Source organism: Lissotriton vulgaris, chromosome 10 (genome assembly GCF_964263255.1).
Source record: "Lissotriton vulgaris chromosome 10, aLisVul1.2, whole genome shotgun sequence".
NCBI lineage: Eukaryota > Metazoa > Chordata > Amphibia > Caudata > Salamandridae > Lissotriton > Lissotriton vulgaris.
Window position 1 is genome coordinate 828485219 of NC_141698.1, and position 18900 is coordinate 828504118.

Consider the following 18900-nt stretch of genomic DNA (forward strand, 5'->3'; position numbering starts at 1 on the left):
TTGGTCAATTCAATCAACTGAAATCTATCCCAGAGGAGGAGAAGCAAACAAAGCAAGGATGAAAAATTGAAAAAGCAAAAGACACACATCTTTCAAACAATTTGGATCAACTACCAAAGGACCAGTCACATTTTTAAATGGTCAGGACAGGCCTTAAAATGAGATTTTTGCATAACATTTCAAACAGAAGTAATGCTTATAAGGAACTGGGTTCAAACACATGGCCTGATAGAGCAAAAACTGGAGGTATTTCAAAAGAACAGTCCAGACTACTAGTCACACCACCAAAAAGAGTAACATCATTCACCCAAGAGATTCGATGGTACATCTGCATAAAGTACCACCACCACAAGTGGTTTTGTCTAGGCTAGTCAAACTTGGTGTCATCTGAGGAAGATTCATGGGGTAATCAGCTGATTTCATAGACAAAAAATACACCATGGCGAGGCAATAAGGGTACGTATTTAACACTGGACGAAAACTCCTGCTTTAAATAGAGAATGTTTTCTTTCTAGAACTCTTAGCTTGCACCCTTAAAAATACCATGGCCTAAAACGAGCATTTAACTCCGGAATAAAAAACAACCATAATAAAACGTTAAATGTGTATTAGTACAGATGTTAAATAGATTAAAAAAGTATGAGAACACAAGAAATGATTAGCACATAAAGACAAAAAAAAATTCTGAGATGGGTTTAACTAAACAAAGGGAAGGCGAAACCACGAGGAATCAACACACCTTACAATACGACTGTTTCAACAAAATTATGCACTGAAAGCCTTCTGCAGAGCAGAGTGGCTTTAACCAATTCATAATTCATATTTGAAACTGGAATCTGCGCAGAAATGGGGAAAGGTTATTGCTAAAGAACCAAAAACATGTACCATGCATAAGGTTTATTTCAATAAAAATGTTTATTATAAAATAAAAAGAAATAATACATACAACAGAATGTTTTACATGCACAATGAACAAAAGACTCCGTGCAAAACGTTTAACTTAATTTCATTAAATTGTTTAAACTTGATTAAAAAAAAAAAGAAAAATTCCAATATTACACATAAATTGTACTGAAGTGCATAGCAATAAATTAAATACATGAGGGAGTTGGTCAGTGCGCAAGAGCAGTGTTCAACAAACTGAACTTGGCCGTGCCTTAGATCTAATGCAAATGTTATGTAATTTTTACTGCTGGTGGGCACGAGCCACACCTATAACTCTGTGCTGGTTGCAGGGCACAACCCTGTGGCGTTCCATTCTGCGCTAGTAAAACTACGCGCCAACATTCGCTATTTCGCAAGCTCAAACCCTCAGGAAAAAATACATTTGGTTTTTCAATTCAATACCTTTACACTGTAAAACCACTAAAGGAATGCACTGGGCGAGGAGGGGTACAATAAATTGCATAAAACCTCCCAATGCACATTTATCCAATGTCCATAGTTTTTACAATATAACAAAAAACAGCACCGCTCTACTGGCCTTGTGCTTACATAAAAGGTGCCTCAATTAGTTTAAGAGCAAAACGCGGACTATTCCTAGAAATAAGAGCTATGCAACAGTTCAGTTTTCCTTCATAAGTCCATTGCAGCATTGGACGGATATACAAGTCTGTACAGAAAGGCTTATAATTCACCTACCTGTGGATGAAAACCAAGTTTTGACAATCCATGCATGCATTCTCTTTGGCACCTGAGTATATGCTTTAAATCACTAGGAGTCCTGCTCCCACTTAAAATATTTACATTCAACAATCCATGAGTAAAGAGAACATTTCAATTTGAAGAGGTGATTGCAAAGCAAAGGAGCTTTCTTTTGTATGCGAGTGTGGGACTGTGCGTATGTAAGCATGCACACGCATGTGGTGGTGGGAGAGTGGAATTGGTGGGGGGCTATCAGCAAAGCATGTTTACCAACTTCCAAGTGATCTTGGTAAGAGGAATAAAAGTTAATGAGCAGCTTTTATAATGTTACAAAAGTTCAATTTTCATACTTCGAAAGCATGAAAGGGTTCAACATATTTAAGTTATAAGTGAACCCACAATTGTAAGAAGCAGAACGCTCAGTCATGCTTACTGGTTAAAGCTAATTAATAGTTTCTTTGTATTTCAACCGAATTATACACTCTTTAAAGGTCTGGCTATATTGGCATTTCTAATAGGTAAATAAATTAAATAGTCAAAGAAACTGCGAAAATTGCAACAGATGCTACAGAAATAAGACAATCTAGGGGATCAGTGGAAGTTTCAGGCTTTCAGAGTAAAGTGGGAACTAGACAGGCAGCCAAACAAAGAAGACAAGAATGGAAATAAGGTGCAATGCCTAACAAAGTGCGCTCAGGGGCAGAGGAGAGTGACGGGCAGCAGAAATGAGAACAGTGCATACTTGGAATAATAAAAGAAGGGTAAGAGTGGAACATGGAATAAGAAAAGCGAATGAAATAGCAAGGAGAACATAATGGCTAAAGGAAACCAAAATACAGAAGGTGCCACTTGTATATTAAAGACAATAAAAAAGTTTGGAGAAAAGCAGGGAGTAGTGAGACAAGTGTTAGAACTGGTGTAAAGAGCAGGTGAAGATGGGATCTGGAAGAGAAAGACGGGGGAATAGGAAAGCAGAATGGGACCAGAAAAAGAAAACTGGGGAGTAGAGACACATCCAAAGAGAGGAGAAAATGAACATTCACAGACCATTCTAATGGTACAAGAGGAAGCACAATGGAGAGAAAAGGCAAAAAAACAATTGGAGAAAAAATAAAAAGGAGGACTTTGACAAATAAGAATAGAGGGATGGGTGACAAACAGGGAGGAACCCAGGGAAGACAATCAGAAGAAGTGCACCTATATCGGAGGGAATTAAGTACAAAATCAACTGAGAAAATGGCTTGTCCAGCATCTTGGCTTCACTCCATGTGATTCTCATCCATCAAGAGCTGTCTTTCCAATAAGAAGAACATCAAACAATAAATGTTTTCAGAAAGTAGATTCTCCTTCTCCTTCCACTAGGGGCATGGACTGACAGATTAATACTGTGCAATAGTAGGCAGAACAAAACCCTGCTCAAATACAGCACACAAACAAAGCTAAAGTGGCATCGATAGAAGAACTTATAAACAAAAACAATGATGGAATGAAGACATAACAATAAAAAGAAACTAAACATGAAACAATGAAAATCAAAAACGAAATATGAAGTACGTTTTTAATATCATATTACCGCCCACAGTGGTGTTTTCAGCTATCCCACAGCACCAACCACATGTTGAAGGGGTATAATAACCCATTAGTGATAGAAATGTTTTAAACCCTTTTCTCATAGCCACGATAAAATCACTGGAGAACTCAACAAAACGATATTATAAGTTGTGTAAAATGTGTGTAATTATACACATGCAATCAATCAGTGTCTTACAATCCTACATATGGTATTTTTCCATTTGCCACAATAAATAGATAATTATCATAGTGCAGACTTTTGTGGTCTCCAAAAAGGCATGGCTATATTTTGGGTATATTTGGGTAATCTTTTCCTATACCTTTTCACGTCTTTCCTAAAAGAATTTCCCTAAAGTATCATTCTCTTCTGATCACAGCTACAAAAGAGGATGTTATATGGACCACACAACCAACCAACAAATTCACCAAGAACAAAGGGTGTAACTCCCTGTAGATTCTCTCACCGTTCCATGTCAGGAGCAACTAAAAATGAATATGTGTGTGGCGATGTTTGTAGTGCATGAATGAAAGATCAAAAAATATGTTGACCATTACAGAATGTACGAATCGGAAGTCTGCAAAGGCATCTTTTAGAGCACATTAGTGGCATAGCTATACTATTCATACTAAATGGGGAACCTTCCCTTGACAGTCTAGTCACTGCTGACTAAAGGGGGTAAGAGAAAACTATTAAAATGTATCATGGGGTGAATCACAAAATGCAAGGTTACAAGCTGCCTGATGTTCTCTACTACATGCAAAGTGTGTTGCTTGAATCACTTAGGAACCGACCCATTCTTTATAGTTAATGAGGCAGGTGGCAACATGTTCTTGATTACACTGCTATTTGACAAACCTAACAGTGGATGTTGGCAGAATCTGAGTGAACAGGTAAATGAAAAATATACTAACACCAGGAGCATAAACAGAACCAGTTAAATGGGTAGCAGGACAGTGTAAAGGTAAATTTATGATCCTCCTTACGAGGGGCATTATAGTTCGGCAGGAGGGTCTACTGTTGTTGGTTCTGCTGCTCCTTCTCCCTCTACCACCTCATAACCGACTCAACAAACGTCACTAACTCTGAAAGCAAAACCCCACATAATTCATGCTTCTGTGCCCTACAAAATTACATCAAACATCCGGAATACTGAATAAAGATAACGTGTGGACTATGTCTGAGTCTACAACCATAGGGACTTGAGGAAATGGTGATGTGAAAAACATATTTGGATGCTATAGTCAATAAATAACTAAAACAAAATAGTCTCTTTTAAACCCTTCATTCAAGTGAATATATATGCACTGAAAACCAGTGACACGACCTTTTAGCAGCCTTCTTTACAAAGACAAAATAAAATAAATAGTGCAGCAAAGCCCTTAAACCAGCAAAAAAACATAATAAAAAGGAATCACAAAATAATATTATGATTCTTAAAGTGACTATTTGAATTGCCGCACATATTTATGCGCAGACGCTAAATGTAAAGCATCACTATGGATGTTTCTTTTTAAGGATGTGAGAATGGCCCAGTAGTCGATTTCCTGCAAACATGTCCATTTTACAGGACGTAAGGATGATCCCTCACCAGACCCCTCATCCTCGACGTTCGTGGACTCGTGTGTCTCCTCTGTGTCACCCTGAGGCTGGCGTGAACAATTCTTGCTGTCTGAAACAGTCACTTGTACTTGCGACCTCTCACCTGAGGTCTCAGAGTGCTGAACGGGTGTCGAGGTAGTTAGGCTCTTGAAAGAAACATCACCTGTCTCGTCTTCCTCATAGTCATTAAGGCTGTACACATCCTCCATGTCAAGGTCCAGGGTCCTGAAGCCCTTAGTAACAACACCAGGCCTCGGGTCTAGGATCCCTCCAAGGTGAGGCTGAGCCAGCTGCTGCCACTGATGCAGTGTCACTGAACCTAGAACACAAACCAAAACATTTAGCAAAAGCAAGGTCAGCCACACTTAGGTTAGAGCTACAGGAACTCAAAAAGATACTAAAAATGAGGGATAATTACGCAAGAATGGAAAAAGAATATGATAAAGCTCCTCTAATGAATGTCAGTGAAAAATGCTTAAAGTGATCCGGTTTATATCAAAGCATTGCCAATGTACCTTAAACAAGATTCAGCTGTGGGAATTACTTGAAGCTCTCATTGTTTTCAAAATTGCCACAATAACTATTCAAGTAAGAGGATTCATGAAGAGAATTCAAGATGGAAAAAAGGTTTATTCCTTTCCATATACTGGTAGTCAAGCAAAAAAAATAAAAAAAGATTGATTCAGGAGCTCACTTTTACTACATTTCAGTGTTCCCTGAACTTAGACAGAGCTGCATCTGGTATTTCGACATCTGTATGAAAAAACTGCTTAGTATGCCTAATTGCTATAAGGCACCATCAGGTATTTTTAAACAGACTGCTTGTTACAGTCTGGTTAGTACCAACCTTCGCATACTTAGAAAAAATGGGAGTCGCAAGTGACCGAATTTGGAGTGGGGAACAAAGCTGAAACAAAAACTATGTTGTGGATAGTTACAAGTCCCACTATCAACGAAGGATACGCATGACACATGCCTACCTATCCATTGACAAACTTCTAACTGCTGCAGTTTAGTTTCCGTACCGGGATTAATTTGAGTTTGTCAATACTGAAAAATCTGTGGACACTTTAATCAAACAAGAATCAGTGCAACATTTGGGTGCAATATATTTTCCCTTATGTACTACAAATCAAAAAACTACATAGTAAACAACCAGTTAGTTAGAAGATTCACAAGACATCACTCTACTAGACGTCAGACGTTTATGTAGTAGGTGAAAAAGGAATATCACGTTATTAACAGATGTCAAGAAACCAGAGCAGACTGTATGAATCCAAAGAAGATTTTTTGGAATGAAACACAACAAGGTGACGAGCTGTCTTATTAGAAACCATTATACAAGTGAGCAATATTATGGGGTCATTATATAGGAAGGGTATGCAATATCTGAACATAATCAGATGATATACATTGTTAACCTAAAAATTCAAATTAAACTACTAATGCTACATTTAAAACTAGTGGACATAAACATTTTATTTTGAATTCAGTACACCTGTAATGTATTTTATTAAAGGAACTGACGAGAAAAAAATCTTTATTATAAATTACATTTTACTTTTCTGAATATCCAACCATTTCCCACTCACTAAGAAAGGGGATTAAAGGTCTTGCAATCTGTCATTTAATTCACATTTGGGATTTTGCTAAAGGCTCACTCACATAGAATGCAAAGAATAGTCACCCTTCAGCAGATTGTACAAATAATTCCTGCATTTGCTTCTTTATCAGTGGGTCTTCAACTTAACAATCACTGTACCCAATTATTCTAGTGCTAGCAAATCTGTTACATTATAATTTATGCTATTCAATGTGTTTAACAAGTGTTGGGCACTTTTTAGAAAAGAAAATATGACCTTTAAAAGAGGAAAGTGTATTTGTTGCATAGGTAATGTTGTGACTCAACACACAATGCAGAAAGTAAATTGTCCACAAAATGATCCATGCAGAATTTTAAACCCAACTATAACAATGCAGAGAATATTTGAGGGTCTAAGCACACTCTAAAACACTGGGGTTTTTCTTCATGTGCCCAAAAATAAATAACTTCAACACTTCTTGTTCGGCAAACTGTTGCTTATTCACTATTACAAACTTAATTACTGCAAGTAGACCAATGTCTACTTGCAGTTTCAAGTGCACAGGCATAGACCTTTATCTAAGGCATAAACATAAAGCAAAAGGGTGGTAAGCATTATATGTTGTTGAGCCACATACAGACAAAAGTCTACATGTATGAAAGTTGAATGTGCATTGCAAAGTCATTTAATAAAGTAGTTGTTTTTTTAAAGTGAAATATGTGAGAATGTGATTAATGTATGGTTGATTTTGAGCTGTCATTTTTATAGGAATACCTTGCATACTTCAACTGCACATAGCAGAGTAACTAGTCAAGTGAGGGGGATGTCACTGTCTCGGCATTTTGCGAGCACATTGTTCTACAGGTCTTAGAACCACATTCCCATTGTATCCCAATTAAATAAAGCCATTCTCCTATTCAACAGAGTATTCACAAAGGTTATTGGTAAATCCACTGTTGCACTAAAACTGTTAGTGTGCAATGCAGGGACTTCCGTGGTACATGTAAAGTTTGCATTCCAATATTAGGTTCACCATTTTATTTTACCAAAGGATGTCTGGGTTTCTTTAAAATAAGTCTATAAAATACTATTTTAGTGGCTGCTGGAAAGCAATTTTTAGAATTAAACATGAGGAACAAGTATTGGCAAAGCCACTAGGTTTGTGTTGGCTGCCAGCCTTTTTGGCTTCGCCTTTGCTTATTTTGTCATTTATTTTGTAGGGAGCCCCTGCGCCCTCAGCAATATAAAAAATATTGGTTAACCGCAAATATTTCTTTTTGTCGGAAAAATCCCAGACACTCCTTGCACGAAGGGAACTACTTAGTGTGGGGATGTGTTCCATGTTGAACAGCAGAATGTTGTCACTCACTGTGAATTTAGACAAAAGCTTAAGCGGGCTGACCCACTGCCTCATGTTGAAAACTGTAGTGGGAGGAAGAAAGATGTTAATGTCAATAGAGGAATGGAAGAAGAGGGCTGGTTGAAGGCCTTTTTGTAAGTAAGAATAATATAAAAATAGACAATGAAATCAGAAGGTATTGGAGAATGCTCGAACAAAAACATGTGCTGTGATATACCAATGTTTGTAGTTGGAGAAAAGAAAAGTTAGTAAGGCACTAATGAGCGACCATTCCTTCATAGTCATTGCCAGGCAGGACTAGTTTAAGTCTGCAATACATTTGCCATATATCTACAGATAAGTAAAAACAGAACTTAATATCGATTTTTGTAAAATAAATAAGTAAACACATAATAATTTGTTACACATTTCATTTATGTTGTGAAGTGCTGAGAATTGCTGTGTATGAATTTCTTTAATCACCCGTTACCAGATAATTTCTATTTTTTTAATACTCTTCTCTGTGAAGCTCTAACAATGAAATGCAAAAAAAGGTATTTTCTTGCAGTTAACGTTTTTAATTCATGTCATAAGACAGGATATAGCCAACAAGAGCCTCTTTTCCCAAATCTCAGTCATGTAAAGCTATGATTTTTTCATTAAGCTACTGTATCTTTATTTCAGTTACATGCACATTTTTCACACAAATGCCAGCCACGTCCACCAGTTGGGGAGAGTGCAGCGGATGGGAGTCCCACTCACATATAAAATAGAGGTAAACCGTGTTGAAAGTGTACACATTTAATGGCAATGAGTTTCAACTCTGCCGGATCTTCGTCACGGCCTAATTACGAAGACCCGGCAGGGTTGGAAAGCCTTGCCATTAAATTTCCTGGAAACCGACATGCTGTGTGCAGGCTTTTGAATTTTGTACCCTATCAACAAGGTTTACCTCTATTTTACATCTTTATTTCGGATACATATTTTACTAATTGTTTAGCAAATGTCATGCAATTAACATGTTTTTAGCAATTTGGACAATAGTTATAGCAATATCCCATTTTCGTTCAGAAATTCATCTATGATTGCAAAATAAATGGGTTTTATTTTAACTGTACTTATATTGGGAAATGCACACCCAAAACAGAAACAATTATCAAAGTATTTCTGTTTTTATGCCAGTGTATTCATTGGTATCCAGTTCTGACTTTGCAACTAAGTAGTAGGGCGGGAGGAAATTTTACATTATCACTAATGTTTACAGAGTTGAACTGGAAGCTACATGAACCATAACACACAAAAGATAACATTTGTAACTGTATTTTAAGCTTATCCTATGATTTCTGACTGCTAAGGTTTTATTTGTCTTTCAATGTTATAAATTTCAACTTCTATTGTACTAAAACTGAAGTGACTGAAACACTTGCTGCCTTGCACAGGATCCTCTGAGGTAACATGCTTACAAGATGCATTTATTATTTTTCTATCTGCATAACAGAACTTCATAAATGCCAATTAAGGCTTTTTATATTTTGCTAAAGTAGGAAAATGAACTCTTTCAGTATGTTTCACTGTAACCCACTTGCATTTAAAAAAAAATCCAATACCTAATTTTAATACTCATTCAAAAGATAGGCAAAGACGAGCCCTTATTTGTATACTTTGCAGAAGTAGGGTTCATGTAAGTGATCTGGTGGAAAGCAAACCTACATACATTTTAATCGGATTAGCCAAATACGAATGATGCAAATGTCCAATGATAAAGTTAAATGAAATGTACAGTAACCATAATCGAAGACACTATTTAAAACCGAATGTATTTTAAAAAAAGTTTTTTAAAAAGAACATCAGGATTGCCTGCACACTGAAGACTGATCATATGTCCTGCGTATGTGGTGCCGTAAAATGAAAATAGTTAACTAGACAACTGCAAACGTGAGACAGTGAAAAGTCTACTGTTTCAAAATTCCAGAAAATAAGCATTGTTCAAATCATTTTGTTCAAAATTAGCAAATATTAATTATGCTAATTCTGCATTTTCTGGGAAGTAGCCATGGAAACTGTTCAGCATGCGACGTAGCAGTGATTGCTTGTAGGCACAAACTCGAAAATATATTTTCATGGCCATGTCAACTATATATTTTCCCTTTTAAGCTGTAAACCTCAAGTGAGGAAGCTAGATCTTAGGGAATTCAAGGCAAATCTTTGCAAAGTTTTGAAGGTCATTGCTCAATGTGTTTGTGGTGGGAATATTAAAAAAGTCCTGCATGGAAAAAGGAAAATGAATACATATATTGCTATTTGAGAAAGTGGGTAGCAAAGCTGAAAGATGAAAATGCATGCGCAAAGTCAATGTAGTAGATCTGATCTTGTACGATTAGTATTTTGTAACGTAATTATTAGTGATTCCTTCTATGCAAATGTTTACAATTACAGTAGTGCCTATATTACTATGGATAATGGCAAGTAAACGCCATAAGGCTAGTTTGATTTCTTAGGCGTATGGTCAGAGTGTGCTATTGAGCTGTAAAAGGCTTCACTTCAGTTCCACTGCAGAGGGCTACCCAAGCTGCCATGGCTGTGTTTGAATGGATCCTGGATACTGTCAAAGAGGAATACATTCATATCTATAGCCCATGTCCATTAAGTCATGTCATATGGCTAAAAGGTGGCATAGCTCATGTTGTGTTTATAGGGTTAAAGGCTGGTGATGATGTAAATCTCATCTGTATCATTAAGGGCTACTAAGGCCCTGGTTCTTTGTTTTATTTGTGCAGATGCTGCATCCTTATCTGGAGTGGGCTACTTACTGTTACTTTGCAACACTGTTGTGCACATAACAATTAGTTCATATAATAAGTTATAGATGTGAGGTTACCATAGTTAAACTTCCAAAGAGGATTCGTACTTTCCTCCAAACCATGGGCTTAAAGATACTGCACTGTGTAAAATGCCCAAAATCTTGAAGGTAAATGAACTCCAAACCTAAGGCTTTTTTTGCTCAATTAACTGCACCTAAAAGAGCATTTGTAAATAACTATGCAATCCTAAAAAATATTTTCCATGATTATCTTGACATACCTTTTACCACGGTGGGCATATGAGGTCATCATATTGAAAAATGAAACCACAGGAGGAAAAAAGCTTACGAAAATGTGTCCTGGTTCAGTGGCTGACATAGAATTTCAGGGTAAAATAATCTAAGAAATATATGTTAAAAGGCTACGAATGGGAGGCCAAGTCAAATTAATCTCTAACACGGTTTTAAAAGAAACCAGTTAAAACGACTGCTGGAACATACTGGTGGAATTAAGCACTTCTCATTTGGGGACAAGTGTATCAGCCACTATATACTGGCAAGTATATGTATCAAAATGTTGTGTAGACTGAATGATGTCATTGTAGTGTAGAAGTCCATTGTTAGTGGCACCAACTACAGAGAAATCTCTGTCCCTTAATGCTGTGTTTTTTATGTATAAGGTCTACCAACTGTATAATTCATCCTGTTTCACTTTGCTTTCACACCAAATACAAACACATCTATTTTAACGTCTTGCCATTTATTTGGAAAGCGTTGTCCTTTGGAGCAACATGGTTAAAAAATGTAAATATTAATTTTATTCTGTCATCTATTTAAACTTATTCCAAGACGCCTGCTGCATCTTTTAATATACAGAAATTCTGTACAATACTACAAGGCTTTATTTTATTTTTGTAAATCCACTTCCGTTTGGGCAAAATCAAATCTTGGTACTGACATGGGTTAAGTAAGAAATTCAAATATCTCTTTATTTTTTAGTTTTTTTTAAATATTAATAAGTATTATGTGGTTTGTACAAAATCATAAAATGTATTACATAAAAATACCATAGATGATAATTAATGCTCTTAATGACTATGCATAGCACACTTTTCTTAGGTCAAAGGTCAAAGGTCAGCTTTGACAACTAAAATACCCAGCCTTGAATCCTTTCATATCATATGAAACTAGGTCGGATTATCCACAACATTAAAAGCAATATGACTAAGAGCAAGACAACTGTTGGATTTTAAGTTATCAAACTGGAAGCTCATCTACATCCTAAAAACTGCACATGAATCACGATTAGAAGTGCAAAAAGCCTTTATCAAAATAGGTTCTTTAATTTAATCAAAACAGTCACCGAAGTGCTGCCCCCATTGTTAAGGGGAGTAATTTAGACAGGTATAAGTGGATTAACAAACCACTGACTATAGTTCTGGTTAAAATAGTTTAGGGCATCCTTTGTTGCACTAACCAACTGACTTTTAGACTTAAACAACAACAACCACAATAGCTTCTTTAAGACTAGAACTGCAAGTTATTTCAACACCCCTTACAGCTTTATATCATCTCGCTACAGATGTCAGGATGGTCTCCTCTTAATTATCTCTAAAGTGAATGGTTCTACAATAGTAAGTCAACTTAAGCAGATACCACCGAAGGCCTTCAATTTTATGCATAACAAAAAGAGTATTATTAACATAGAAAAGGGCTGGAAGTTGTTCATTACACAGCCAACCAGGATGATTAACAGTAAATCGTATTAGTTCATCCTGATCATTAAAACTCCAATTAAACAATAAATATGTGAGGGTACAGCCCTGTATAACTCCCCCATCTTACAGCAACTCTCCTAGTCCATCTCGTTATTGTTGAGCTATTCTAGCAATCCATTATCCTGGTACAGATTTAAACTCCTTCATATAGTTCCTTTGTCATACCCATACAAATTAGCAATGCTGGAGCTAACTCCACAGGATTCAACCATTGTCCTAATACTATAGTTTCTCTCTGTCTCAACACACCTGGCACATAGAACTTTATTTTACAGTATTCACCCAGTAGGCCAATAGACATCAACCACTTAATTTGTTTGGTGTCCAAATTGTGAATAATTACAGACAAAGGAATAACATTTGGAAAAACAATACTAGCCCCCTTCCATATTGTAAGATAATTTTCAAATCTGGTGCTTTACCATAGAATTGCTGTCTTTTCTAAGCAGCCTGCACTGACTGGTCTCCACTGATCGAATGGGTCCACTTAATTCTGCTGTCAGTGTCAAACTAGGTACTATCTACCCTCTCTGTTTGACTGACAGAAAAGTCAAGTTATAAACTGGTAATTATTTAATAACCATCACACTTTTGACACCTTATTCTGGAGTTTCTACTACTTCACTTGTGAATGTTTTTGTTTAAAAAAATGTTTGTTTTGCCAAGCTCTATTTAAGTAGATTGTGTCACTCAAAACGGCATTATCCTCTATTTTACTACCTGAGTGACATTTTACGTTTTTGTTGTTGAGTTTCCCTCTCTTTAGAAATTTTGGCAAGTTAGAACGTCAATATATGTTTTTTTCTATCTAGAATGAGAAATTCTGAATACGATTAAAAAAACTGAAAATTACATGTACAATCTTCCACCACTTTAGCAGCCACATCCATTACTCTGCACTATGCATGATGGTGTAACACCAAACAAAACCACTGAAACTGGGAGCAGGCAAATCAAAGGTTTGACCAAAGAATAGGAAGCATTCCTGGTCAGAAAGTACTAGTGTGTTAAGGATGAGAAATATATGAAAAAGGAAACTAAGAATTTTTTTTAAATAAAAGATTTAAACTTGTTATAATAATTCACAGTTCAGAGAAAATGAGTCAAAAGAAATGTAGAAAACAATGACAGGACAGATAAAAGAAGTATGTATGTAGAATGATTTTATTGAAAGGGAAAAGAAGTCATAATACTACAGGCGACAGAAATCGCTATACAAAAGCAAAATGTCTGATGTATGAAAGGAACATGAGCAGCCCAGTTTCAGGTGATAGAAAATTTCAAACACACGCTCATTCAAAAGAAATATTTGCCACTGCATGTTGTTGATTTGATCCTATGTTGTGCAAAGGAAAATGTACAAATACATCAGTAGTGCACATGCAAGCCTTTACAGTAGAAAAGGAGACAACAAAAATCAAAAAATTTCAAACCAGCAACGTGGGTGGCTATCTCGGAAATAGAAAGAGTATGTGGTATGAAAGTTTCCTGGTTTTTGGTGATTGATAAAAGCCCAAAAAGAGTCACTAAGAAGAACAGAGAAGGGCCGAGGCCCTCTTGCATCACCTTCCAGAGGTTTCACGATCTGCAGCTTTTCTGGCAGGTATGAGCGGCTGTTGATGGACATTCCTGATATTCCAGTGAATTCAGATATCCTGGAGTGAGTCCCAAGAGACATGATGCTGTCTGTAGGTGTTGTGGAACCGCTGTGGAATTCCCCCTTCTCGGCCAAGTAACGCAACTTCCTTTCCTGTTCGTCCTCAAAAAACTTCCTCTCTGAGAGATAGTTGTCCCTGCGCAGCGACAACCTTCGCAGGGCAGTCTCCAGGTCACTAGAGCCGGGCGTCCCAGGAGTACCAGGTTTTTTATTCTTGTCTCCGTCTCTATAAAAATATGACAATATATTTAATTTTGCACATTTCCTGGAACATAGATGGATCTAAACATAGAAGCAAGCAAGGGAAAAAATGTATATGTCCAAATACTGCAAACTTCTGGCTACAATTTAGTTGGTGGCCAATGAAAACTACGAATAACACACATTTGAAAAGAAATACACAACATATCAAAACCACACGTCATTATTGTATCATGAAATTTTTTTCACATTTAACTTTACACCAAACTGAAACATTATTGAGCGCAACCTGAAGAAAATAAGTTATTTACATTTAACTGAAGTTATCCAGTATTGGTATCTTTCATAGATTTACATGCTTGAATCATTCCCCACTGTCGGAATGTAAGTCCCATTGTACCATAGTAAAGCAGTATGTAAAACCATCATAGGCTATAATGGCACTAGGCCATCAGTTTAATAGCCCATCTACGACCTTTTAAAAAAGGTCCATACTTGATCTATAACCAATCAGGTGTTATCATCCCTCTAGAACACTCCCAAGAGAGGCTGAGTCCCTTAGATTTTCAAGCACAAGAGGGAATAAAATCGTTGTCTCTAAGGGGAGCCGCTCAGGGGAGGAGGGTGGGTAGCATGTGAATCTATGAAAGATACCAATACTGGATAACTGCAGTTACAGGTAAGTAACTTATTTTCTTATTCAGTATTGCATCTTTCATAGATTCATATGCTTGAATCAGAATACCAAGTAGTATTGTAGGTTATTAAAGTACCCTTAGAGGATTGTGGATAAAAGCACTATACCTTCATAACAGTGCATAGAAGGTAGAAAAAATATAAATATATCTAAATACATATATTCATAAATATATTGCAATAGAAAGAATGCATATCCACAACCTTTACATAAGTACAGATCAAAAGAACAATCAAGTAGCAACCTTCATTAGCCTGAAACATTTGAATTTAATATGTATAAAGACCTCCATTAAAGAGGCTCATCTTATTGGAATAGATGGCGCAACACCGTCTGGCCTAGGGCTGAATCACTGTGTTGTGTTGATTCCAGGCAGTAGTGCTGCATGAACATGTGGGTGCTCTTAAATGTGGCAGCACGGCATATCGTCTGCAGTGAATGCCTGCAAAAAGAGTAGCTGAAGTGGACACTGCTCTTGTAGAATGCGCTATCGCTTTCTTTGTTAGGGGTTTGCCTCTTCGCAATGGCAAAACTGTTGACGAAATCCATTGTGCTATTGTTGCTTTTGTCACTGCAGTCTCTTTTTGAACCTTGACCAAAAGAGACAAGTAATTGATCTGTCTTGCGAACGTGCTTATTCGGTGGAGGTAAAACTTGAAAAACTGTTTAATGTCTAATGTATGGAGAGCATGTTACGCCGGTGTGGCTGGATTGGGGGAAAAGGTTCCAAGTATGACAGTTCCGTTGAGATGGAAGTGAGAAGGAACCTTTGGTATGAATTTTGGGATTGTTATGAAAAGTACAAACTTGTCTGAGAAATGTAGAAAAGGCTATTGTATCATGAAGGCCTGTATCTCGCTAACCCTTCTTGTTCATGTAACAGAGACCAACATTTCAAGTAAGAAACTTTAGGTCATCCTTATGAATGGGTTTGAAAGGCTGTTTCATAAATTGAGAGAGGACCAAGTTGTGATGCCATTCTGGAGGAAGAGCTCGCACCAGTGGGAAAGCTCAAAATAACCCTATCATGATTTGCTTTAGGAGTATTGTTAAACAGAGAAACGGTCAGTGTAGTGTCTGTATCATGAAATTGCAGCAAGGTGAACCTTGACAGATACATAAACCAAACCTGATTTGGCAAGAGAAAGGTGATGAGGCAAAATCTGTTCAGTAGAGGCTTTAATCAGGTGCAAGTTATTTTTTTACACCAATGAGATAGTCTTTTTTCACTTTAGTTTGTAAGTCTTGTTTCTGCTTTCTGCTCATGCCTTGGATAGAATATCTTTGCATTCTTGAGGGATGTCGAAGTGTTACAACTCATGGAACTCAGGAGCCATGCATACAAGTGTAGAGAGGCTGGCTGTGGATGTAATATCTCGCCCTGGTTCAATGTCAGGGGTTTTGGCAGTGCTGGAAGGCATATGGGTCTAGTCTGCAACAGGAGAAGTATTTCCGTAAGCCAGTGCAGCCTGGAACACTTCAGAGTGATCAAGGTGAGGAGACGGGGTTCAGCTTCCATCTTGCTGAGAAACTTGGGTATTAGTGGGATGGGTTGGCTGTGAGCCAGCTCCAAAGCTATTGGGCTTCATTAGAAAGTGTTACAGATTTGGTTCCTTTCTGCTTGTTAATATAAGATCCAGCTGCCCTTGCGAGGAATGCCTTCAGGTTGAGAAAGATAGCCTTGAGTTATAGGCTGTTGATGTGGATAGGTTTTTGGCGTGCCAATCACTTTCTCTGGATCTGAAGGTCTTGCAAGTGGCCTCACCAGCCTTACATTGAGGCATTCGTGGTGATAACAAAGTCTGGTACTAATGGAAGGAATGTGAGCCCTTGTGATAGATGAGGCCTGTGAGACCACTATTTTAACATGTCTATTATCTATGGCGTTATAGGTATCAAGTCCTAGTAGGACCCTTGTGATTTAATCCATTGCAGCTGCAGTTCTTCTTGCAAAGCTCTCATACTGAAGCGAGCCAATGGGACTAGGTTGATTGCGTAAGAGAACATACCCAGGAGCGACTTGAGAGTCTGACTGAAACACACTTTTTTCTTGCAATCTTTCGTGCCAAATCTATTAGCCTTCTCTGTCTTTCCTGGAAGTGGAAGGCGTTGTTTTGAATTGTGTCTAGGTCGGCTCCTAGAAACTTCATCATTCGACTGGGAGTGGTTGAGGACTTTCAGCAATTCACAGTGAGACCCAGCGTTAGAAAGAATGATAGGCAGGCTTTGGTAGTTGTGGCAGCTTGCAGTGGAGTTGAAGCTTTTAGCAATTAATCGTCGAGGTAGGGGAATACCAAATGATCTAGTTTCCTGAGAGCGACTACTAACGAGGCCAAACACTTGGTGAATATACATGGGGCTTATTTGAGGCTGAATGGAAAGACCTTGAATTGGTAATGGGTACCAGCCACAGCTAAACTGATATATTTGCAATGTTTGGGATGAATGGGGATGTGCAAATATGCATCTTCCAGATCTAGAGATGTCATGAAGTCTCTGCTGTTCAGGAGGTAAAGCATGTTGGATAGCTTGATCAACCGGAAGGATTGCTTGTGGAGGAATTTGTTTAGCTTCCTGAGAGCTAGGATAGGCCTCCACTCCCCCAATATCTTGTGAATAAAGAAATAATGGTAATAGAATTGCTTTCCCTTTTGAGCAACTGGGACTTTCTCTATTGCTCCGTTGGCATGCACTACAAGGGCCTCCTTTCTCAATAAGTGAAGACGAGGGAGGTGTGCTCTACTTGTGGAGTATTTGGTGGTCTTTCCGTAAACTCTAGGGTACGACCTTAGATGACTGGGTCCAATACCCACCAGTCTGAGGTGATGCTTTCCCAATGATAGAGGTGATTGGAGACATTCACACCTACAGGGTGAGAAGGTGGTGTGGCTGGTACCCATAGTACGTCACTGATTGCGCCCTGTGTCTTGGCTCTGATGTAGTGGTCTTCTGAGGAGGCCTTGCTTAGAGAAACCCAGTGTGTATGGTTGGCGGTATGGTTGTTGTTGCTATGCTGATCTATATTGGGGCTGGATGGACTGGTACTGCTGGGAGCGTTTGTAACCACCCCTGTACGTTGAAGATCTGTGTCCACATGCTCCTCAAAAGGGCAACTTCCTATACTGGAGGGTGCAGAGGGATTTGGCAGTGTCGGTTTTTATGGCAAGAAAAGCATCATCAATGTGCTTGCCAAATAGCGAATCCTCATCATATGCCATATCCAGTATCTTATAATAGACCTCAGGCCTGAAAGAAGTCGTCCTTGAGGCATTCCTGGTGCCTTAAAACTGCTGCGCCTGCCAGTTGACAGAAGTCTGTGGAGGAAATGTCCTTGGCACAATCTATTATCTCAGAGGAGGCGTGCTCTTCCTCAAGTAGGATCTTCTTGGCTTAAGGTCTTTTGCCCTCCGGGATGAGGTCAATGATGGAACCAATCTCGAACCACCTCTGCCGGTCATAGTGGCCCAGAATCGTTAAGAAGTTGGCCGCACATACTGTGATGGCAGACATAGTGGAAAACATCTTGCCGATGTAATCCAAATGGCGCCCCTCCTAGTCCAGTGGGGCAGATATAAGAGTGGGCTGGTTCTGAAATCTATGTTGTGCCACCTGGGACATGACTAAATCGGGTTTGGGGTGCCCCAACCAGGATGAATGGGAATTCTCAGGTGCCCTGTACTTCTTGTCAATGCAAGGCAAGGCAGCAGCCACTGTGGCAGGGTTTTTTATTATCTTCATCTCCTATTGCCAGACGTAGACAATGATAGGTATAGCCCGGACTAAATTCCCAATTGTTCCGTGAAACTAAAGAGGAAACAGTCTGAGTATTTTACAGATATAGGGAGGTGAAATCTGGTTACTGCTCTTTCCATGACTTTATGGAAACCTCCGATATCTTCTCGAGGTGACTTGACAGGCTGTTGAGGCAGTGGGAAGGCTGTGGGAATGACTTAGTCATCCCAGTTATCTTACAGCGGCTGAGGCTCGGGAATCTCGCCTTCCTCTCTTTCATCTTCAGATGGCAAAGGA

The 18900-nt window shown here is 38.2% G+C and overlaps 1 protein-coding gene across 9 annotated transcripts in view; it reads right to left on the reverse strand.

Moving 5' to 3' along the window:
• Positions 1-18900, reverse strand: part of TRAK1 (trafficking kinesin protein 1) — a 480308-nt gene that overhangs the window by 55811 nt on the left and 405597 nt on the right. For 3 of the 9 annotated variants that reach the window (XM_086941750.1, XM_086941745.1, XM_086941748.1), the window contains 2 exons: positions 13883-14199; positions 4980-5135 (listed from right to left, as the gene is read on the reverse strand). In XM_086941750.1, the coding sequence (XP_086797876.1) occupies positions 4980-5135; positions 13883-14199 (473 nt within the window). Of the gene's footprint in view, positions 1-4805; positions 5136-13882; positions 14200-18900 lie in introns of all 9 variants that reach the window. The other 6 variants (XM_086941749.1, XM_086941744.1, XM_086941746.1 and 3 more) reach the window with 2 other exon arrangements.